This window comes from Glandiceps talaboti, chromosome 15 (genome assembly GCF_964340395.1).
Source record: "Glandiceps talaboti chromosome 15, keGlaTala1.1, whole genome shotgun sequence".
Lineage (NCBI taxonomy): Eukaryota > Metazoa > Hemichordata > Enteropneusta > Spengelidae > Glandiceps > Glandiceps talaboti.
Window position 1 is genome coordinate 12,618,758 of NC_135563.1, and position 25,739 is coordinate 12,644,496.

Genomic DNA, 25,739 nt, shown 5'->3' on the forward strand with positions numbered 1-25,739 from the left:
TTATAACATTCAAGAATGCGTGGTGAGATAATTGAAAAAAATATATCGCGTAAAAGTAAACTTAATGTTTCTAAAAGTACTATCGGGGGCAAAAGGCCGGGGGAAAGTGAGGGGGCAACGGGCCAGGGGGAAACAGGCCGGGGGGGGGGCAAAATGCCGAGAGGCTTCCGCACCGAGGCCTACTATGTTGCATTTGCTTTTGTAAAAAACCCTCTTCTGTAATAAACCTACCTGTCAACCTTCTTTACGTATGCAAATACTTGTACATAAACATTCGGGAATAAAAGTATATAAAACACAAATCGCGTGTTCCTTTTTGTTGGTGGGAAAAATAACGAACGACTTTCAAAAAATCTTTCAACCAAATGATGGAACTTACCATGAATGATATAATATGTTAAAAATTAAAATGACCAAAATTCGCCAACGAACCTGCATCTCTACCTTAAAAGTGATTGACTAGAATTTTTTTAACCTCAATCGATGAAAACGTCTGTAAAATGTGTCTTTCCAAAGGCTGTCTTTTTCATACAAGTTTGTATTGTAAAGTATCTCATCTCTAAGAAGTAGTTGACCACTGCATATAATCCCCCGGAAATGGATATCCGAATAACGTAAAGTCTGGTTTGTATATATTATACAGTTTTAGAATATTTTCTTTAGATATACTAGAGTAATATCGACGAAGTAAGTCAGTATCAGAACTGTTGGTGACATGCGTATCGAATGCAGGATATGAAACTTTGTCATCGACTCCTGCCAGCTTCAGAACGTAGCGGGCGTCTTCTTGAAGATTCTCAAACTTGCCTATGACATCATAGTTTACGTCACACGCAGAGCAAAGTTGATACATTGGTTTCCAGTGGCTATCAACCTTTGATGTACCTGCCGAGTCTATGATATATTGAACAAACTCGTGGAATTGTACATGCTTACGAAGTTCGGCTACTTGTGCTGTTGACATATTCTTTGCCCCTGTCCGATATCGCCGAATGATCTTTGTTCCATAATTCTTACGGAAGTGTACATTCCACCGATCTGTCAATTCAAATTTGTTTCTGAAGGCTGACAATAAACGATTGAAGGGATGGCGAACAAAAATGAATTTGAAATAGTTCTCCAAACGTTGCTTTTGGTTAGTTCCATTCAGTTTTTTTAGATGTGGGTAAACGTTACGATGGCCAAAATGAACTTTAGTGTGGTGCATAGTATTAACCTGAGAGGAATTTGCAACACCCAGTAGAACTAACCAAACCTTGAGCCAGTTTGTGCAGCCCACTTTAGGTAAAAAACAGAAGATAAGTTTGGAATTGTCTTCATACAGTAAAGTTTCACCAATGTTGGAATTATTCTGGTGTGCCTGAAAGCTCCTTCTTGTATCATTACATCCATCTCTATAAACATCTATACGATGCTGGTAAACATCCTACAAAAGAATAGAGAAATAAACACTAGAGAACACAATACAGATATAAACAAAGTCATAAAGCTTTCCGTCAACCAACATCAGAGGCACCGGCTGTTGTTTTGTGTCACTTATCTTGTTGTCTTTATCTAAATTGTCTCTGCTTGAAGCTCACTTCATGCAAGCAAACGCAAAGCTATAAATTCCACTGTATCAGGGACGTATAAACTGCTTTGAATGTCCCTGATAATATATATATACATGTGTTTATATATATATATATATATATATATATATATATATATATATATATATATATATATATATATATATATATATATACATGTATATATATATATATATATATATATATATATATATATATATATAGTTTTGGTAGTACTGGAACTCTTTCTTGGGTGTAACTCGGAGTTTCACGCATATTGCGATCATCAGACACTCTGTGTGAGTGTCTGATGATCGCAATATGCGTGAAACTCCGAGTTACACCCAAGAAAGAGTTCCAGTACTACCAAAACTATTACGCTCTGCCACTGCGGTATAGAGCACTGTCTTAGCAGATTGATACTCACCGAGTTATATATATATATATATATATATATATATATATATATATATATATATATATATATATATATATATATATATATATATATATATATATATATATATATATATAAATCTTCAATCGTAACACAATTAAAATTAGTTACAATTGTGTAACTAATACTAAACGTCTCATCGATAAACCACAATAAAACACAACTGTCTACCCAGAACGGCTGTAAAAACGAGAATACTAAGTTATGTAACTGTCGCGTAAAGGATACATGTCCCCTGGACGGGAAATGTTTACAAAACAGCGTGGTATACCAGGCAACAGTTCAGCGCAAAGACACCAATATCCGCGAAACGTATGTCGGACTTATTACTGAAAACGAGTTCAAGACACGGTACAGGAACCACACAGCTTCATTCCGCAACAATTTGTCAAGAAACTCAACAGAACTATAAAGCAAGTATGTATGGTTTCTTAAGGATAAAGAAATTGATTACGACATCACGTGGAAAATTATCGCGCGCGCGCGACCGTACAACAGCTCCAATCAGAGATGTAATCTCTGCATAACTGAAAGGTAATTTATAATTTGTCAACCTCATCGCTGCACTCTAAACGAACGGAATGAACTTGTGTCGTCGTGTAGGCATAGACATAAATCATTATTGCAGAACAATTAACTATGCTTATACGCTATGTTACTAGGTAGATATTCCCTGTTAGGAACATTAGAATAATAGAATTTAACGGTAAGGAAACGGAGATACTATATTCCATTCTACCCCTGATGAGTGAGGAATACACACCTCACGAAACAGTTCTGTAGGGTCTATAGCATATAATTTGGTTCAAATTTTCAAAACCTGTATATAATTCACTCTACTACCCGTATTGAGCACTTTTATGTGGTTTTATCTACATCCAGTCAATTATATATATATATATATATATATGTGTGTGTGTGTGTATGTGTGTGTGTGTGTGTATGTGTGTGTGTGCATGTGTGTATTTGTATGTATGTATGTATGTATGTATGTATGTATGTATGTATGTATGTACGTATGTATTTATGTATGTATGTATGTATGTATGTATGTATGTATGTATGTATGTATGTATGTATGTCTGTCTGTCTGTCTGTCTGTCTGTCTGTCTGTCTGTATGTATGTATGTATGTATGTATGTATGTATGTATGTATGTATGTATGTATGTATGTATGTGTGCGTGTGTGTGAGCGAGCGTGTCTGTGTGCGTGCGTGCGTGCGTGCGTGTGAACATACGTGCACAAAACTAAAGACTCAATGGGATAGCTAATTATGTGACGTGGATTGATAAATTTATCCAGTAATGTGACCAGGTATAGTGGGGAGGTCTTCACATTAAGACAGTTAAATTGACAATTCTTTATATGTATAATGTAAGATTTTGATATTGAGGAATAATTTTGGAATAATGACACAATACTCCTATTAATGTTGACTATATTAAGTAATATTTCAATTGATTTTCCAAATCCTCAAGTCCCCCCCCCCCCAAGAAATCAAATGGTTTACCACTTATTATATAGTGTTTGTGTGTGTATGTTTCTGCTGCTATTTTTGACAATTACTTTTCCCTATCTCATCTGTTCATTACTGACGATAAAGAACGGGTACTAACACACCTTTACCTTTGTGGCGTATTCTGTCGAGTTCTCTCGAATATCCTTTCTCTGTGAGAGCTGGAACCCTAAGGTTGCATACTTGAACTCTAATATAAATATACCAAAAAGAAATACAAGTCATCGTTACGTCACGTCCGGTATACACATGCCTCTGTTACTTCCCTATATATTGAAACGTGATAATGCATAATTAAGTAGATATTACTTATATTACTAAGTTTGCTTTACAAATCGTTTCAATCAATAACAAATTACTGGGGGTTTTCCCGATTTATTGGGTTGCAAACGTGGACTTGGTTGATGTTATTTCACATTGTGCTGTTATTTCAGTAATAAAAACATAGTCAAGTTGTTTTGTTATAAACAAATATCCTTATCCATCTGAAGTATCTTCCTATATATTACCTATAAAGGGGGGGGGGGGGACAAAGGCGAGACTGGTTTTGTCAAAACGGAATTAGTGTATGTCTCATGATTCTCAAAAAGTCACTTTCAATAATCTAAATTTCTCAACTTCTCTAAAAATTAGAGATAATAAATTATCCAAATGAAATTAGCCATGAACCAGCTTCTGTACACCGGGACATTCTGGGATTGGCACCCAATAATCAATACTTATTTCACCTAGAGCATATTCTCTGTATTAGATCACAGGGGCTTGAAATTGGCCATATTTGTTTACAAATATTTATTTTTTGTTTATTGCTCACTTTACATTTAAAAAACTTTGCTTATCTTTTCACTACAAAGTGCAATGTAATAAAGTAATGATTTGAAAAGGTGATGTTGTTTTTTTTAAGGTAAATTTTAACTCTTCCTCTGTTGGCTTAACTGCGATTGCCTTTAGTTCTACTGAGCGCCCTCAACCGGTGATCTTTTCTGGTCCCCTCTTTAATTAAATACCACGAAAATAGACATGGTGAGCATAGTAAAGCTGGTTTATTTAAAACCAACAAGAGAATACTTAAATTTGATTTAGAAAAAATAACACAACACCAGCTTTTCAAATAATTACTTTATTAGATGCACCTTGTAGGGAAAAGACATTTTTTTAAAACAATAAATGGATCAGCTTTGGTAATTGGGGTGTCAATCCAATATGATTCCCTGCCCAAGTGTACAAGTAGAGGTCAGTTTATGGCTAATTGGAATAATTTTATGTTTCTTATTTTAGAAAAGTCACGTGATTTAGAATAGTGGTGAAAGGGATTTTTTAAGACCATCTTAGACATCAACCAAACAGATATATAGGACAAAACTAAGTGAGTCATACACAATGAATCGAACCCTCCTTTATGACGGTGTTCGTTCATGTATCGGTCTATCCATCTATTACTATCATCTCATATTAGTTCAGGGCAAACACATGACCACTTCTCCTCAGTACCAAAAATAGAATATTACTGTCTCAGTATAACAACGAACATTTGATTTCTTGGTCCACAATATAACAAGTACGGAGAAATGGTTGACTACAATAGAAGCCAATTAAATTTGCAACGCAACATCGTCTGACTCGACAACAATTTCACAAAATATTACCATATTTTATATTTTAGCACAAAAGAAATGTCACAAAAACATTGCTACATATACTTGAAACATGTGACTATAATTGTGTGTGTGTATTCTTTCTTATTTCTCCGACACCTATGGTCTCTGTATTTCATAAACACTCGGGTTTTTTTTGACAATAATTCTAAAATCGGTAAAGATCACCCAACAGTACTGAATGATAATATGTGTCGTATCTAGCCCGAGGAAGCAGTGGCTATACCATACGTACACATGCATTTGATTAGTATATGCAGACTCCTTTCTCAGTCAGAGATAAAAAAAACTGCAGTCAGTAAACTACTTGCGATCAAAACTGATGTCGAAACCTTTGTTGAAGTTGGCACCGATTTAAATTTCTCCGTGGATTGTAAATAGTTCAAAGCTGTCAATAAATTAGCTTAATTATCTCCTTTATAAAAGATAATTTTTTTTAACTTGATCATTTTTAGTACAGTTCAAGAAACAAGAATTTGAGACAATTATATGACATTTTCATGGGTCACTGAACGAGGGTCCACTACCTCATTATTTTAATATTTGAATGCATCGTTCGTCAGCCTGAGAGCAGTTGGATCTCTGACAGTCATACCTACGAAAGCTTAGTGCTTATGTCAGAGCCTCGTTACAAAACATTTATCAACTCACTTGGTGCTATGTGTGTTTTTAAATTGCCAACATAGATAAACTGTATAATTATCGATAGTAATAGCAAGGCACCAATCAACAAGAACATCGTTTTCGGTTGCGTCATCGTAAACCTGAGAGGAAAAAACAGTCTGGGTCAGTATCATATTTGGTGAAATATTGTACATATAAAACATTTATGATATTTTTTTTATATAAATGATCATATAGAGTGAAAGAAAGAGGATTCAAAGACAATCTATGGTGTTAAAGGCCAAGATTTCAATCCCAGGTTCTCGCATTAGCTCGGGTTATCTTTATCATATATTTGTGTTCTGGGACGTTTTCTATAGCTTTGTCAGACAAATGTTTTTCACACCTAAATTTTAATCCGTTTTCAAAATGGGCCTTTAAACTGGATTCGGTGTTGCCTCCATTTTACTTCTATCCCGGAGAAACTATACAATGCGTAAATTGTTCACTGAAACTTATATGTCCATAGACTGGAGGAACTGAATGGCCCCTTAGCGAATAGTGGGATAGGAATACGATGCTAGAAGTTCTTTGTACTGGGAAATGTAGGCAGTGTTGCACATCAGCATAGTTCTGTTGGCATGTAGAATGAATTGATTCCAGTGATAAAATGTCGAATGTGTTATGTATGAATCTTCTTGCAAAGACAGACAAGCATGCCTACGGTTGACGCCGTGTCCTGGCCATGTGAGAGAGACCACCAAACCAAAGTTCAAACTTAATCATCATATTTAATCTCACACAATGCTCGTAACAAATTGTATATGTTATTTATTTACCAAATACCGTAAAATCTTTCTGAGAGAGGTCATTTTTCCGGTAATAGCGGTGAGCCGGAGGAAAGCTGGTCAATTAAATCCAGTAAAAGAAGAAGTGGAAATTGGTTTTAAAAAACAATACCAGATTTTAAAATCATTACTTTATTACATGGCACCTTCTAGGGAAAAGGTGTTTTTTAAAAGAATAAACAAAAAGGAAACAATAAATAAACAAAAAATATTTGCAAAAAAGTAAACAGTGTTACGAGTGACACATGATCCAAGTAAACATTATTCTACATGTAACGTCACATTGATTAATGAACAGAGCCATGGGCCAAGTATAGTAATGTTATTCTCTTAATAAGTGGAGGCCATAGGTGTCACAACAAGTGATAAATTGTGCCCCAATTGATTTCAACAGTTGTTTAACTGAGACTATTCTATAAAGTTCATTTAACTGTCTATTTCTGAACTGAATTAATTGTATTGATAAATACTTACTAAATAAGGATAAGAGAGTGACTTTTCTTGCATTAAAACAACTTGTTTGTTAACCATATTTGTATTACGGAATGAACGATATTTTAAATAAAATGTTGATGACGTATACGGTTGAAGCTAGATGGAATTTGGCATCAAACATAGTTAGTTGGCGAAGAGGCCTTGATGATGTAGTCTTGCTGCTAGACGTTCGGGCTTTCTTTCGATGCTAGAACTATAAGCGATCGAAGTTCGCATGTGAGGGCTTGCCCGAACCGGATGTTCCATCCTCGATAGCGTTGTTCGGCTGTGTGTCGTATTTTATCGGAAGAACATCCGAGGGCTAGCTGATAGACTATTGATGGTGTGACACTGGTTTTGAATGTGCTCCGTGAACAGAGCCTGGCAGAGACAGAAAACACTCGAAAGAACTTTGATGTTTGGTTGGTTGCAACTAAATTGAGGAGTTCGATTGAATCGCTCCTATTACTGCAAATCGTATAAGTTATTCAACCCAAAAGTAATATTATTTGAGTCTTTTACAGAATACATGTCCTGAGAACTGGTACCTCTTAGACGACAGACTGAGCGAGTTTGAGCTTACCACTGAAAAATTGGTCAATATCGCCGCAGCCTAAATTCAGCGTCGTAACAACAGTAAATGAAAAAAACGAATATATCTAAACAAAATTGGTGAAATATTGTACATATAAAACATTAATGATATTTTTTTATATAAATGATCATTTTTAGAGTGAAAGAAAGAGGATTCAAAGACAATCTATGGTGTTAAAGGCCAAGATTTCAATCCCAGGTTCTCGCATTAGCTCGGGTTATCTTTATCATATATTTGTGTTCTGGGACGTTTTCTATAGCGTTGTCAGACAAATGTTTTTCACACCTAAATTTTAATCCGTTTTCAAAATGGGCCTTTAAACTGGATTCGGTGTTGCCTCCATTTTACTTCTATCCCGGAGAAACTATACAATGCGTAAAATGTTCACAGAAACTAATATGTCCCCAGACTGGAGGAACTGACTGGCCCCTTAGCGAATAAGTAAATGTGATAGGAATACGATGCTCTAGTTCTTTGTACTGTGAAATGTAGGCAGTGTTGCACATCAGCATAGTTCTGTTGGCATGTAGAATGAATTGATTCCAGTGATAGAATGTCGAATGTGTTATGTATTAATCTTCTTGCAAAGACAGACAAGCATGCCTACGGTTGACGCCGTGTCCTGGCCATGTGAGAGAGACCACCAAACCAAAGATCAAACTTAATCATCATATTTAATCTCACACAATGCTCGTAACAAATTGTATATGTTATTTATTTACCAAATACCTTAAAATCTTTCTGAGATAGGTCATTTTTCCGGTAATAGCGGTGAGCCGGGAGGAAAGCAGGTCAATTAAATCCAGTAAAAGAAGAAGAGGAAATTGGTTTTAAAAAACAATACCAGCTTTTAAAATCATTACTTTATTACATGGCACCTTCTAGGGAAAAGTTGTTTTTTAAAAGAATAAACAAAAAGGAAACAATAAACAAACAAACAATATAGGTGTCACAAGTGATAAATTGTGCCCCAATTGATTTCAACAGTTGTTTAACTGAGACTATTCTATAAAGTTCATTTAACTGTCTATTTCTGAAATGAATTAATTGTATTGATAAATACTTACTAAATAAGGATAAGAGAGTGACTTTTCTTGTAAACAACTTGTTTGTTAACCATATTTGTATTACGGAATGAACGATATTTTAAATAAAATGTTGATGACGTATACGGTTGAAGTTAGATGGAATTTGGTATCAAACATAGTTAGTTGGCGAAGAGGCCTTGATGGTGTAGTCTTGCTGCTAGACGTTCGGGCTTTCTTTCGATGCTATAACTATAAGCGAACGAAGTTCGCATGTGAGGGCCTGCCCGAACCGGATGTTCCATCCTCGATAGCGTTGTTCGGCTGTGTGTCGTATTTTATCGGAAGAACATCCGAGGGCTAGCTGATAGACTATTGATGGTATGACACTGGTTTTGAATGTGCTCCGTGAACAGAGCCTGGCAGAGAGACAGAAAACACTCGAAAGAACTTTGATGTTTGGTTGGTTGCAACTAAATTGAGGAGTTCGATTGAATCGCTCCTATTACTGCAAATCGTATAAGTCATTCAACCCAAAAGTAATATTTGAGTCTTTTACAGAATACATGTCATGAGAACTGGTACCTCTTAGACGACAGACTGAGCGAGTTTGAGCTTACCACTGAAAAATTGGTCAATATCGCCGCAGCCTAAATTCAGCGTCGTAACAACAGTAAATAAAAAAACGAATATATCTAAACAAAAATGGCCAATTGCAAGCCCATCTGTTTAAATATAAAATGTTATATCTTGAACTTTGATTGTTTGTCGTCAAGGTTCTCAGCATTCCAAGGTTAGCACTCAGAACTGACATTTACTGTAAACCCTGAAGCTAAAAAAGGCTACCCCCCCCCCCACACCACCACCATCCAAAATAAATAAATAAATTCAAAAGAAAATTTAACGTCAAAATTATTTTCTTCATAATTGGTACATGATTGTGTCACGCTCGATCGGCAAATCATGGCTAATCATTAATTCCAAGATCAATATGGGCTTAAACACATGATAACATTTGGGAAAACCATAGACCCGTTGTTGGAGGAAGTCTATGGGAAAATCAAGTACACGAAATACTGGCCCAATGTTCTTGAAACTTATCTGTCATCTCTTTCATTCAGAAACATTTTGGTGACGTGCTGTGTCACTGCAACTAGTGCTACAAAATAACTAGACCCCACCCGCTCCCCATAGGAGCCGCTTTTAGGTCGTAGCCTGTTCAATTACTGGGCTGACTGTGACTTTGTTCATTGCTGCCGTCGTCGTCTTCATGTCCTCAGTTAGAAGTCACTTTTATCACATCAACGCACACTAAACAGTCATCCAGGTCGCGGTCTCAACTTGAACTTTACAATACGAATACGATATTCGAAAGTCTTTGCAATACTAATAACATACACTAGTATATATCACTTACCGATTGCGATAAACCGTCTGCTAAAAATATTCTCGTTATTTTAAGGGATGCACATACAAGGTACTTGGACCGGACGAGTCGTGCTGCTAGACCCCTCGGGCTTTTCTGCTCACTGTCAAGGTGACCGAAGGTCGCTAGTGAGGGCGACAGCGCGTACTGGTAGAGCAAAATTTGAAAAATTCCTTTGAGCAAATTTACATGTTGTGGGCGGAGCAATGTATGCATACATGGTAATCTATTCAATAACCCATGACCTCTCGGATATGCATTCGTTCGTGGTCTGAGATATTAACACACATGGTCTAATTAATAGAATGTTTATGTTCTTAGGATTTAGATACTTCATAGTAAGGTTTGACCTAGACAGTCGAAGGTCGTTAGCGCCTTTTTTTCCTACGTTTTATCTAAACGTAAGTCGTCGCATACTGATATCGAGGGCCGAAGGCCCGATCTCGGGCCGAAAGCCATCGAACTGTCAGGCCTTCGGCCCTCGATATCCGTATGCGATTATAGTGGTGTTGCACAGGATCGGAGCGCGGCGACGACTTAAGTTTAAATAAAACGTAGGAAAAAAAGGTGCGAGCGACTGTCGACAGTCTAGGTTTGATCCAAACATAGTTGGCACAGAAATAATTTTTAGTGCATCTTGCTCAGAATTTTATGCTGAACAACATGCCAAAAGTCTAGAAAAAATATTAATTAGCATAATTAGCGAGAATACTATATTCTTAAAATGCTGTTTTCGCAATAAAACCTGGCAAGTAACATGTCTATGGATTGGTCTAAGGGTGAAAAAGCATACATACTAGAACCATGATTCAACTTCTCATCATCATAATTAATATGTACATTATGTAAAACAATAATCAGCATATTCAAATAGGATAACATTTTAACACAAATGTATGCAGGTTATATTTCATTTGATTTGCAGTACAGTGGGAAATAATTTTAGCTTGCTTGTCATCATCAAACACCTTTCATGTAAAATGTATCAAAGATTCTTAAGTAATTAGTAATTAGCATAATTAGCTATACAAGGTTTATCAATCTCCCGTTCAAGTAATATGTCTCTGGCAAGGTCTTGAAATGGCAAATTACATAGGCTACAGTGGACCTTTTAATATCATCAAAGACAGTCTGATAACTCACATTTCTGTTTTGTAATTATGCAACCGAAATCAAGGCAATAATTGTTAACAATTGCATCTTGCCTGAAACTTCAACCCTATAGTATAGGTATAATGATGTTTCAAAAGTCACTACTTATATCATTGGATCATTTTTTACTTCTAATATCAATGTATCGCTGTATACCAATGTGCAATCTGATTAAAATCCGATGTGGTGAAAGCGGCTAAATGTCCTTATTTACCTCTATTCATCGTATTGTGCCGTTTGTTTTTGTTCGGCGGCGATCACTCTCGGATTTTAATCAGATTGACCAATGTGTACATTTTGTTCTCGCATACCGTACTGATATCAAGTTGTTAACTTTGGAGGAACACAAGATTAAGGCGTACTTAAAATGAGGGTCGACAAGGGCACGAAAGTATTAATTTATGTCCATTCCCCTCATCATTCTCATCACTAAACTAAACGACCAATCTCTTTCTTATCATATTAACACATTCCCATCTTCAATCTTTCTGATTTAATTCTATAAATATTATCATTAACAGTGCAGAAAGGTAAATTAAACACCCTTTCAACACTGGTATGCATGGTTTGAAAGTATAATTATCATTCATTTGTTTGTGTCAATTTATCACAACGACACGACAATCGTCTTCCAATACAATCTGGCCCGTAGTCAAACATTTATGTAGTGACGCAAATAATTAGTCAAACTTAACGGTGAGCCTGATATAACAGGAATTACATACGGTATAAATTCTGTTCGAAACAAATGACATGTCAAGAAGGCTATAAAATTCAGTTGTTTCATTTTATGAGAAAATCTTGTCATAAAATTGAATGACAAAACTTGAAAAGGGTTTAATTCTCACTGATTCTATGGAAAAAATAATTATCAGTTTAAAACACAGGCATTGCATGGTTGATAAATGCATACTTCTTGTGCACATGTTTTACTGGGAATGAGAAATGATTAAATAAGAAATGATTAAATCATCCTCACACAATGGAATCAAAATTGAATAAAAATTAATCGAAGGAAATCTCAACAAATATACCATATATTTTTGTAGAAATTGAAAAAAAAATTAGCGAAGCTAAAGTACTTCGCAACAGTTATCTGCCCCTGATATCCACACAAAAATATTGATAATTTTAAATATCATATCGTAAGAATTGGCATTGGAATTAGAACAAAGCTTGTGATGATTGTGTAACAATGTAAACACAAACACAGAAAATATGAATAAAGTTAGATGATAAAACTAATAAAAGAAAAATGAAATAATTATAATAGTCATTATCAGCCAGACTATTGATATTACAAAGGCGATTTATTGTAACTATATTTCATTTTGCTTACAAGTAGATTTGGTATTTTCGCCAAAAGTATTCTGCATCATGTCACACGACCCCTTTTATAAAGTTATATATAATCTTGGAAAGCTTAGAAGAGGTCATTTTCAAACACAAAATAATAGGAGTTAAAAATATGTTGAAACGATATCATCAGCATTGTATGTGCAAGGATTAAGGGACAATCGCATAATATATCCCCACAAGCTCAATAAATGCAGTTTGTCCATTTAGGACAACACATTAAATACTGCCGAACCCAAACATAATTGCAACAGAAATAATTTTTGGTGCATCTTGGACAGAATTTTAATTAATTAATGTAATGATCGTCAAGATGTTGAGAAGTTTTTTCGCTTTAAAGTTTGCAAGTAATATGTCTTTCGGTAGGTCTTGACCTTAAAAATCAGATGAACATCATTATCAAATTGTCAAACCTGAGCGGGAGTACCATTCATGGGTAATTGTTGGTTTTTATAAATATTCACTCTTTTAGACATAGTACTTTGTGTAAGGGGAAGATTCTGTTGTCATTGTGTGATTTTTATATCATTGTGTATATCCAGATGATCGTTCAGAAATGATTTATGGTTCCAATCGTAGCTACACCATAATTATACAACGTCGACACTGGCAGTATTTGGGATGCTGTACTCCTAAATGTTTTGTTTTCTTCCGAATAGTTTTGGTATCTCTCGGAGAAAAAAATGCCCCTTTGATTCTTTCAATATTCCGTCACGGTTTGTTTACATAGGCTTCGTGCTGCCCTTTGTCTTTTAAGGCAGCACTGATTGACTTGTTTCTAGATCCTGTTTTACCACATACGTGCTATTATTAGTGGTACTGGTTTAGGAATAAGTTGATATTATCTGCTTATCACAATTGTGTATTTTATGTAGTTTTCTTTATTTTCAGTCATTCTAAATAAACATACTATATTTGAAAAGTACAATTTGTGTAGTATCAGTGTGTTTGTTATCTCTTGCAATGTTGATACCCGTTGGTCTTTATGTTCAATTTATTTAAAAGTGAAAAAAAAACACGTTCACATTCTGTTCTGTCTCAAAACCTGCTAGTTGAAACTTTAATTTCTAACTATGAGCTATGACATCCTATGAGTTATTGCATTACATTTTACAATAAAGTTTGGCTTTCCGAGTTATTACTTGGCATGTTCTACCCTTTATATTCCCGATTTCTGACAAAAAATATGATCTTCAGTTTATAAATTGAACTGTATCTTGTTTTTAGTAAAGATATCTTTTCATACTAGTGTGATCATGAAACAATGGTTTCCTCAACTCCTTGGATAGCGTACAATCAATTGCAGCCTCTATAATCACATACGATAACATATTTCACACAGCAGCCTCTGTCCTATCAGACAGATCCATTTATACAGCTAGGTAACTGGGACGCATGTGGTGCGATGGTTCAAGTCTTTAGCCATTCATTCATCTCACAAAGTACATAGCCCAGAGACTTGTCTTGAGATAGTAACACAACAACAAGTCATTCATGTCTGGGTCACAATTAACATAACGTATTTAGCTGTAATCAAAGGTTACAGAGGCCGCGTTCGATTCTCCGTATATAGTCTTCATCATATTACAGTGCCCCCGTACCAGTAGCTGACCACCTGTCACCTAACCTAAATATATGACATAAATTTCTGGTCTTATAATGACGACATTAACTATTCCGACATATTAATTTCTACTGTCAGTGACATTTAGACAATATTAAAGTGAAACATTGTAATCTAATCTAATCTAATCTAATCTAATCTAATTTTCTTATATAGCGCATTCCATAAAACTATCGCAATGCAACTGTATGCAATTGTTTAGATTAAACCAAAGTATTTCCCCATAATTATTGAACTGAAAATAATAAAAAGAAATTCTCAAGAGTATCTTGTTCTATGTACGTCTAGTATGTCCTGTTACTATTGAGCGATTTAGAGTTTCTTACAGAAGTAAGTAGACTAAATTCATTGAAAATATTAACTAAATGCAATCAATAATAAATTGAAACGCAGTGCATGTCTTTCTGTTGCTAAAGTAGCAATGCTGTACTTGTAAAGACATGTCATTTGGTGAAACTATGGAACAATCCATAAGCAGATGGGATGTTGTCATGGAAACGTGAGTGAGCATTGCCTAGAGGACTATTTATAGTGACTATATTTAGCGTTTTGGTCGGGAAACATCTGTCATATTATTTGAGATGATCTGGCTGGGAAGTAACGTCTATATGAGCGTGAGACTGTACTGTGCACTTGCATGTATGTAGCAGTGGTTACTTCAACTCCAGTGTGTTAAGCGTTTACTAGGTGATATAGAGACTGGGGTAAGTGTGAATTATGTTGTTACAATTGATAAGCTGCCATTCCCTAAGTGTGGTACTTCATAACTGTACTTTTTTTCCCATTCGATATCACAGCACAAGTACATGTTTTTCTAAACACATTTATTGTAGGTTCTACTCACGGGTCTAGGAACAAGATAATAACCTTTAAACAAAAACAAATTCTTACATTATTGCGATTTTACTGTAATCTTAGACCACCGACCTTTAATTACAACTGGTCAGTGCAATGGCACGCAATCGTGTGGTTTTTTTGAAGCGCTCCTTCCCTGCCCCGTAAATAGATTCATAAGTTTGTGTTGTTGTTAAAGTCAATTAGAGATTGGAAAAGTTGGAACATGACAGTTACAACACATTGAGAAGTTTGCTGGAATAAAGTGAGCTAACAAACAAAGATGTCAGGCAATGGCTGGCAGAATTAGGTGAAAACAATAATACAACTCTGATACAAACTTGAAAACAGTGGATGCCTTTAACGTAGTGTCACAGATGACATATTTATATTTCAGTAAACTTAATATTTTAACAACATCGCATGTCCTAGTTTGACTGAAAGGTCAATAGACTGTCTCAAGGATATCGGATTTAGACCACACAGGATTCCAAGCATACTCGAATACATGAGACGACGGTCTGCATTTCATAAATATCTAGGATACATAGTGATCATTCATCAATGTTTTAAAATTACTTTTAGGGCATTATAACGCCCATGAAAACTCTATATGGAGTGCATTAATTATTTGGCCATTGGCCATGCGTTATGTATATTTAGACTTTAAGGACGTCACAATAAAGCACTGGGGACTGACAGGCACTTCGGATTTGGCAAGAGACTTGGCTTCGCGGGAAGTCAATGAACGAGGCACTATGCTGGGTGCTTGCCTTGTTTTCCAGTGTAGATCTTTAAACACTGTGTGTAGTCTGAGCTAATTCCCTTTAAAGTTCAAGTGTGATCCTGGTACGTACATACAGAAGTTGAGTCGGATATGAGATATGAGAGTGATTCGGGTGTTATTACTTGGTCTATCAGCTGTGTGCGAAGATCAGTAGTAATAGTAGGTTCAGAACACGTTTGTTTATATCTGTGGTCCGAAGTTACAATGTAACACCAACAGTCGTACTCGATCGTTATAGCATGTAGTATTACGTATAGTCTAAATGTTAAGGTTTTTTTTTTGTTATCTTATTTACCATTTCATTGCAACACATAATGTCTAGACTTCTCGTAAACTTGGGGAGTCATTTAGTTGTGTGATGAGCTGACATAGCTTGCACGCCGATCAACCGAAGAGAAAATGAAACATTCCTATTGTAACTGCTCGATATTTTGGATCACAGTGAAAAATCATCTTACATAATTCGTCTTTACTGCTCCTCGACGATTTTTGCTTCATCCGTATTTGACTTGCGCCCTCTTGAGTTCAGATGGTTCGTATGAAAAGATTGTTTTGAAATAATAGGTTGCCGACGCTGTCAACCAAGTTTCACTAAGGGCTGTGGAGATGAGTGCTATTGAAATATTTAATATGTACATTCTATGGTTTGCGATGGCCGGGTTGAATCGACTGAAATCAGACATGAATGATGACTATCCAACAGGAACACGTACACAGTTGGAATGTATTTTTGAAAAGTGAAATTTAAAATGTTATTACATTGAATGCACATGTTTCGGCACCATATAGTTCCTTTACCCCAATGTTTCCTTCGGAACATCATGAAAGGATACGATTTTTTAATTTAGGGTCACGTGCACATTGTCGTAGAAAAGAACCCCCAAAATGTTTATACATGTTATAATTATATGTATCCTTTTCCTTCAGATCATGCATTGCAATATACAGATGGTTCTATGGTGTGTTACTGGAGTTTTTGTTGTAACTGATATCATAGGTATGTTTGCATGGTGAAAAATGTTAGATTTCACTTCCCAAAACTTCTCTGTATGTGTGTACGTCACCGTGTGTGTGTGTGTGTGTGTGTGTGTGTGTGTGTGTGTGTGTGTGTGTGTGTGTGTGTGTGTGCGCGCGGTGTGTGTGTGTGTGCGGTGTGTGTGTGTGTGTGTGTCTGTGTGTGTGTGTGTGTGTGTGTGTGTGTGTCTGTGTTCATGTGCGCGCCCGCGTTTGGGATGGTGTGTGTGTGCGCGCGCAAATAGCAATTCCCGTTATTAAGGGTATGGTATTCGGCTAGTAAATGAAGGTGTATGTTTGAAAGATCTAGAGTTCACTATTTGTCTTTTACAGGAGCGACAACCACTCCGGATCCAATGCCAGAAACGTCAGATGTTACAAATATTGCGATTAATGCAACTACTGCCGCCAACGCTGGAGGAAGTGGCGGTAGTGATCCCTTGGTGTCTCCCTGGAATATCTTAGGACCTCTTTTGTCGGTACTTCTATTCAAGCACATGTATTGAGGTTGACACGTATTGAGGCTGACACAACAGCGTCTTCAACGGTGAAAGTTTCAAGTCACTTTGTTTTTTATTTATTTTATAACCACACTCAAAGTCAAATCGCCCCTTGGTTTGGCAATGACGTCATATACATGTTTAGGTCGTACCTACAGTACCTATACTAAGGTGTGGAACGGCTGCGAATGATAACACATCGACATGGTCGTTATAAATACACTGTCATTGTGTAAAAGTGTTTCTTGATTTCAATATCTACTGAATATGCATTGTTCAAGTCAAGGAGATGTTTCAAACCACCACGAACTTGACTCCCAGTATGATAGTGATATAGACGAGACACAGTGCTATGACTCTCACTTGAAATGGTGATAAAGGTTCTTTGTACATAGTCCTTAGTCCATCCACTGGAACAAAATATTGTATCGAATTAATTGTGATCTGAATTATTTAAGAAAATAAAAGAATCGAAACACGAAATCGTACAGAAAAAATATTCTTCAGTACAAGTTGGCTGTCTCGTAGAGTACACTGCATGACAAACTGATAACAATGTCAACTCATCGTTAGTTTGGGAGCCTTTCATAATTACAGGGATGGTCTCGAGGGGGGATCAGGCTGAATCTGTAGCATTGCGACCATTCCCAGACATCAAACATCGACAGACGCTAGGAAGTAGTCTGAGAAATGATACGTAACATGTGTCTACAGCCGATGGCGCGGTCAAAGGTCAGCGCAAAGTAACATATAAAATAGGAGATACGCAATATATATGAGAATTTCGTTTGATTCTCAAGCTTATAGTCCGTGCGTTTTTGGATAATTTTTTATATGTTATACAGAAATAACGCACACAAATATTTAAAATACATTACATGGAAAACACATTTGATTGTTTTGCGAAGAAAGGAGACGGACGGGGGGGGGGGGGTGTTCCGAATGACTATAAATAACATACATATGTATAGAGTTGATTTTTGAAAAGTTTAAATCCGTTTGTATCAGTTGTTACACTAACTAACCTTCAAATTCGTGGAAGTCGTATCATTTGTGTGACATACTGAGTTTGTACATACAGTATGTGCATGACTCACTATTTACACTTCGTATCTACTATTAGGAGAGATAATGAATATTTGTCAGATCTTAAGCTTGTCAGAGCAAGGCACTGAGTACCACACCCACGCTAAACTCCGACTTGGGAGTCTTCCAATTGGTCACATTTATGATTCATATACCATGCCAATTATCAAACCCATAAGTATGATTACGGCTGCAGTCTGAGCTGTCCATTCAAGTATATTCATGTATATGATATAACATTCTAAACGAATTTGTAAGTACTGACATGGTATTCCATATACAGTCACATGGCTTGAAGAATCAAGTACACTTGAAATAACGGAAGACGACTCGGTGAGACAATGAAAAATAACCCGTCCGTTTAAAAAAATGACACTGCACGACTCGGAGAGGATTACGGATACTTAATTCGTTCAACAGCTATTCTAATAACACTTAGACAACTCGGTGTATTCTCATATCAAAATTTACGTTAAACTCATTAGCATATTCTCTATCCACAAACCATACCAAAGTATGACTGTAAAGGTTATCAAATTCATAACTTTTAAGAATAATAAACTCCACTTATTATTTTGGCGTGCGGTGAGAGAGGTTATAAGCCTGGTACGACAGACACTTTATGAATTCATTCACTGATCGATAGAGGGCGATATAGTCTATGCTTATTTACGAGTGATTTCGTTCATTGTCCTTCGTAATCATCCATACGTGTAGTAATAATCACCGCTATTTCCTTATTTGACTAATTAAAATTTCAGAGTGGAGAAACACTATACGAAAAGTCATATTTGACCATGCCATTCCACCCGGGGTAAAGCTTGAGCAGAGGATGTGTAAATGTGGTGAATATGAGATGAAGTTCCACCTTTGACTTAATTTACCCGCGGAGATCTCTCCCCTTGGTCCCGTAGACAGTCAAAAGTGGTACTGCATCTCGTACTACCACTGGACAGAGATAGTTAGGTGGGTCACAGGTAAAGGTGGGTAAATTAGACTTGCCGTGCAGTGAAAGCCAAATATTACATAAACTTAATCCCCCCAAAAAACAAACAAACAAACAAACAAATAAACAAATAAACAAACAAACAAACTGACAGACAGACAGACAGACAGACAGACAGACAGACAGACAGACAGACAGACAGACAGACAGACATACACAAAAAAACAACAACTTCAACATAGTATAAGCTTTGTACAGAAAACTATCCAGGTAACAAGAACCTTACAGCGAACAAACAAATTTAAACAGATCACACACAGCACAGACCAAATAAAGAAAACGGTACACAACTATGGAGATATAAATCAAAACACGAAATCAAGCCTCGACTAAACGACACATGAATTAATATTATATGGCGGAAAGTCATTTACCAGACTAGGAAAGCTATAAAATGGCATTGTTTATAACAGACAAAGTATGCAGCTGCAGGTTCATAGAAAGATTTTCAAATTTGATAACCTTTGAAGACATATTGTATATCATACATATATAAATACATTTCAATGGCATCAGTCTACCAAAGAGTAGCGTACACGAGTATGTATTTTTCTACGAATAATTAAGCCACACGATTGTTTTTGACGTAAGGGTTTTCTACGAATCTAGTCAAAATAGATATCTGAATGCTAACAGATCCGGTTTTGAAAATATATCTGAAAGATCAATACAGTAATTCTACTATTAACCATTTCTTTAGCATAGTAAAATTCCACATAAGTATCAGGACAAGTTTAAAGTCCACTTCAACGTTCAGAACGCGTATTGTCGACTATATGTGACGTAGCTATAGCCGCGGCTCCAGTCTCTTGTAGGGGAGAGTTCACTTCCTAGTCGACTGTCGCCAGTTACTTATAACAAAGACAGTAGACTGACAAAGCAAGTTGCCTGAGGGGTGTCGCTCTTTGCCCTACTATCATTATCCTGTTTGTAGTATGGGTGTTTTGAACGAAGGTCGTCCATGGAATAAATGAAGTGACGTCACAGTTACCTCTGGTATCTTCGTAATCCCATCTGAATACACTGTAAGTAACTTGACTTTAGACAAGATTTGTGTACCAACGAGTCTATCTGTTGTAGTTTGTGGGAACACATAACAATGACGTCACCAAACCAATATTGTATCTCTATGTCCTGTTATTGGCACCCCTGTATCGACAATCCTGCGCATTAATCCTAGGAACAATTAGTGATAGGTAATTTCAAGGCATGACTAAAATGTATAAAAAGGCCAAATTGTCTTCGTCGACGTGCACATCGTACTTCAGTTACAAACGGATCCGGAATGGGCATAATGGATTTGGATACACAGACGGTTCTCTCATTCGTAGCAGTATTACTATTTTCTCGATGGTTATGTGGACGGAGGTACAGACTTCCTCCTGGTCCGGTTGGATGGCCGATTATCGGATGTGCTCCTCTTCTGAGGACAGATAGTCCACATCATGTCTTTACTAAGTTGGCGAAGAAGTACGGCGATGTGATTTCTGTACAGATTGGTGGTAAACTTTTCATCATTCTAAACAGCTTCGAAGTAGCGCGGGAAGCTTTAGTGAAAAAGGCAGACTACTTTTCAAACAGACCCAACTCACCACTTCATACTAATCTTTTGAAGAAGGCAGGTAAGTGATCATGAATTTTAAAGTTTGTTGACTCTAGGATATATCTTTTGACATTTTACATGTAAAATTTCGTTTTGGTTTGAAGTAGGGCGAAGATATTCAAACAAGTTATTATATACCAAGAAATTCACTGGTAGAGAACACTGGCTTTCTATTCTTCGAAGCAATAGCCCTTCTCGTATTCCTTCCTTCCACCCTTTTCCTGTGCTGTTTTCCTTTTCTTTCTGTCTTACCCACTCAATACTTTACATTAGGCTTCATCCAATGCACTTGTAAGGGAATAATAGAAAAAAAATCCAAACGAATCCATCGTTGGTGGCATCATCACACTGATGAAGCTTGTAAACCAATAGTAGGTGTGCATGGATTTCTACACGTGTGACTTCACAGTTTAAACAAGTCATTGATACATTAAATATGATCATAGCAATATAGGTGTGTTATAGAAATTCAATCCATTTGTTTTGGCAATGACTATATTTCATAATATAATGTATTGGTCCTAGGTTTACTGCTGGTAGACTATGGACACCAATGGAAAACGCAACGAAAGTTTGTACAGAAGGCGTTCCGGAGTTTCGGTGTTGGAAAATCATGCCACGAAGAGAGAATAATGAAGGAGGTTGTAGAACTTATATCGACAATCGAACTTGCCGATGGTGGCGCTTTCGATCCCTATAGTGATGTGGTGAGGACCATCAGCAACATCACCGCATCTCTGATTTTGAGTGAACGATTCGAGAAAAACGATTGTAGATTACTGGAGTTTGTTCAAGCTCTCAGAAACGCTCTCAGACATGACAACGGTCGTTCTCTTATCAACAGCCTACCAACATTTCTTGCCATACCCCTAATGGAAATGACCGGATTGAAAGACGAAATTTCACATCTCCAGCACTTCATTTGTCACTATATGGAACAACACCGAAAGACATTTGATCCCGACAACATCCGGGACATTGTAGACATATGCATAGAACAAAGTCTAAAAGCCAAGGAAGGGACGATTGGCGACGAATCATCTGATTTACATCAGTGGAGACTAATTTTCGACCTTTTTATTGGCGGCATAGACACAACTATTTGCAGTGTACTATGGGGTCTTTTGTATCTTGCCGCCAACTCTGAGAAGCAACTAAAGGTAAATTTAGTGACGTCATTAGTTAATTTCCTATGGGATATACGACAATTTTCCATATAAAAAGAGATAGTCATGCTATTGAATTTGAACATACTTTGTTATTTCCTCTCTCTCTCTCTCTGATAAATTAGTGAATTCTCCAGTGACACATAGGATAATGGTCTAAGTAGAAATTAGATTGATTATTTTGCAAATCAATTGTCCGTCGTTTTTGTAAGAGAAATCTACACCGGGGACAGACTGCTTGAAGCATCAAAACACTTCAAGTCGATTAGACTCTTGCTATATATAGCTCTTCGTGAAATTATGATATATATGTTGATTTCAGCGTTTGAAATCGACTCTTTTTCTCCCTTCAAAAACACGTATTTGTCTTAAAAGTTTCCCAAATGAACTAATATGTAATGATGTTAGTACATATCTTGGAATGTGAATTTAGTAGAGCGTGTACAGTTTTAGTAGTAAAACTCGCCTGATTCCTTTTGCAAAATTCAAATAACGTAAAACTTCGATGTTCTGTTTTTTCTTTAAAATACTCATTTCAATACATATTATTGCATGTAGTACACTTTCGTTTTTAGACACACACACACACACACACACACACACACACACGCGCGCACACACACACATATATATTATACACACACATATTATATATATTATATATACTTTTATTATATTCACAGGTCCAGGCAGAGATTGATGACGTCATTGGCCAAAATAGTTTCCCGACTTTTAGTGATCGAAGCAAACTTCCATACACCGAAGCCACCATCTCGGAGATTCTGCGCATAAGTTGTATTTTCCCCCTTGGCGTGGCTCACTGTACGTCGAGAGATGTTGAGTTACTGGGGTATGAGATTCCGAAGAATACAACAGTACTAACCAACCTGGATGCTATTCTTCGAGATCCTAGACATTTCAACCAACCGGAAGAATTTCAACCAGAGCGGTTTTTACAAAACGGAAAGTTGAACAAAATCGAGGCATTTATACCGTTTTCAACAGGTAGGTCAAATAGTGGTAGTTGATAATGGCGGGAATTCTTCATCGATAACGCACTCTCTGTGGTAACTGATTTCTCAGTGTTATGAAGAACATCTGTATCAACTACATTGCAAGTAGGGTGAATTTGATTGGAGTGGAAAACAATTTTCTTGGCACACTGACTAGTTTGTATTCACGAAATTCACCGTCATTATATTCCTGGTGGGTCCATGCGACATAATTGATTATCATCGGCAGGTTTGCATTGAATTTTCAATTTCAACACTTAATACAGCTCAGAACCAATTAATCGTCAATTATTTTGCTCTATATAAACACATAGTTGAATTAAGTTGTATCGTGTGAACTTTAATGTTTGTCAATCTGTCAACGCAAGTATGCTAATCAAACTCGACGAGTATTTTACAGTTTAATAAATGTGATCGAATTTCACAACTATATATGATAAACGCCAGTATTGTAAAGTTCAAAAGAGGGCATGTAATTTTTTTAGATAGAGGTTGAAAATAATGCATGCAATTTCTTTAGGCAGAGGTTCATTTTGCCAAGCGAACTTTCTTTTCATCTCACAATGCCGGCATATATATTGGTACAATCTATGGTGCTTTAAGTAGCCATGTTCTAACTCCAGCGTCACATGAATAAGACCCGCTTGTCCCAATGACCAATTGCAGTCACGGTTAAACCGATATAATCCGAACCAATTTTCAAATTATTAGCTAAATCGGATCTCAGTGAGTTTGTTTGAATTCGTTTAAAATAAATTGACTTGAATCCATTTGGATGAATTTGGACGACTCGAATTAAATTGAATTGAAGCTCTTCAGGGAGGTGGCTTTCCTAGCTGATTCAGCTAAAATATAAGTTGGTTCACCGTGCACTTAAAATCGACATGATAGTCACGGCACAAGTCGATCACTCTTCACAATTGCGTGAAAAAAATGGACATAAACCTCATCAATTAAATTAGCCAACAAAATGACATATTTAGTGCAACTAATTTTCTCTGACATACTTTAGCGAAAGAAAACGACGTATCACTCAGTGGGGACGACCGCTCATACGCAGTTACTTCTAGTGATGTTACTACAAATCTAGCGTGACTGTAGAGTTTCCATTTTGGCGGCAAGATCATGACGTCTCACACAACACCTTTAGTTATGAATTATACACACAGACTATACAGACATTGATAGCGCGCCTACAATAAAATGATACTTTATGTCACCGTGAACACAAATCGCAACATCACTGTCAGATGAGACAAAGAAGATTAGAAACAAAACTAAATAATTGTGTTCACAGTGAGATAAAATGTAACAATTTATGTGTGTGCTATGAGTGTCTGTATTTTTGTTTGTGTAATTCTTGATAACAAATGTTGTGTGAGACAAAAAAATTAAAAAACATCGTGCCGCCTACTTCATGATACTCTAGAGTCGCTCTGGTTTTGTAGTATGTTGTCTAGCTTATAAAATCGTATCTGCTGGCCACTGAGAGTCTCCATGCATGGTGTTTCAAATTCTTCAGTAACATTTAATACTGTATTGAGATTAGACGAATTTTAGACAATCACTAGTAAGTTAACAATTATATAATACTGATTGGACCATATAGAATTATTTATTTTAATTTGTTGCAGGACCAAGAATTTGTGCGGGTCAGTACGTCGCAAAGATGACTCTCTTCCTAATTATGAGTAGCCTTTTGCAGCGATTCTCCTTTCGCTTACCAGAGGGCGCTGTGGCAGATTTCGACTGTGTTTCCGGCAGGGTAGTGACACCAAAGAGATATACCCTGCTAGCCGAATTAAGGGGTTAAAAGGGCTGAAATTTTATTCTTACACTTAAAATAGGTTGGATACTATGTGGGAGAATATAAAAAAAACACAAATCACATTGATAAACAAACAGACAGACAGACAGACAGACAGATCGATCGATTGATCGACGGATGGACGGACGGACGGACAGACAGAGATAGATAAACACATGCATGCGCGCGCACACACACATACCTACAGACATACATACACACATATACACACACACACATACATACATACATACATACATACATACATAATTTGGCCAGAGATTGTAGACCATTTTGTGCACAGAACTAGATATGGAAAACATACAATTTTAATAAATATACCTTTACAGTCTGTGGTTAATAGTATTCAATTGTAGTGAATAGATATCCTATTCTGTATGACTCCAATGTTGGCCTTTTTTATGTTACTCCAAAATTCATTAAACTCTTTTCTGTGTTCATGTAAGGCCGAGCGATTTAATATGATATCTTTTTTGTAATCTAATATTTACAATTATATAGGCAGATTATTTTGTTAGAGTTAGCTGAAAATAGTATTTAATTTGACAATATATACTTTGAAAGATACTAGAGACGCTTGATTGAGACTACAGAGTACA

The 25,739-nt window shown here is 36.4% G+C and overlaps 2 protein-coding genes and 1 long non-coding RNA gene across 4 annotated transcripts; 2 read left to right on the plus strand and 1 right to left on the minus strand.

Annotated features, from left to right (window-relative positions):
- Window positions 1-520: 520 nt before the first annotated feature.
- LOC144446228 (carbohydrate sulfotransferase 11-like) lies at window positions 521-13,155 on the minus strand. The gene is made up of 3 exons (XM_078135979.1): window positions 13,093-13,155; window positions 10,163-10,318; window positions 521-1,426 (listed from the first exon to the last, which is right to left on the minus strand). The coding sequence occupies exons 1-3, from the start codon at window positions 13,153-13,155 to the stop codon at window positions 560-562; spliced, it is 1,086 nt and encodes a 361-aa protein (XP_077992105.1). The 3' UTR covers window positions 521-559.
- A 1,727-nt stretch (window positions 13,156-14,882) lies between these two features.
- Window positions 14,883-17,880, plus strand: LOC144446878 (uncharacterized). Of its 2 annotated transcripts, none has more exons than XR_013481980.1 (3): window positions 14,883-15,007; window positions 16,852-16,921; window positions 17,272-17,880. It is a non-coding gene; the product is annotated as an uncharacterized LOC144446878 (long non-coding RNA). The 2 variants fall into 2 exon arrangements; XR_013481981.1 differs by lacking the exon at window positions 14,883-15,007 and adding an exon at window positions 15,851-15,986.
- A 2,935-nt stretch (window positions 17,881-20,815) lies between these two features.
- LOC144446229 (cytochrome P450 2U1-like) lies at window positions 20,816-25,125 on the plus strand. The gene is made up of 4 exons (XM_078135980.1): window positions 20,816-21,152; window positions 21,659-22,293; window positions 22,983-23,304; window positions 24,947-25,125. The coding sequence occupies exons 1-4, from the start codon at window positions 20,816-20,818 to the stop codon at window positions 25,123-25,125; spliced, it is 1,473 nt and encodes a 490-aa protein (XP_077992106.1).
- The last annotated feature ends 614 nt before the right edge of the window (window positions 25,126-25,739 follow it).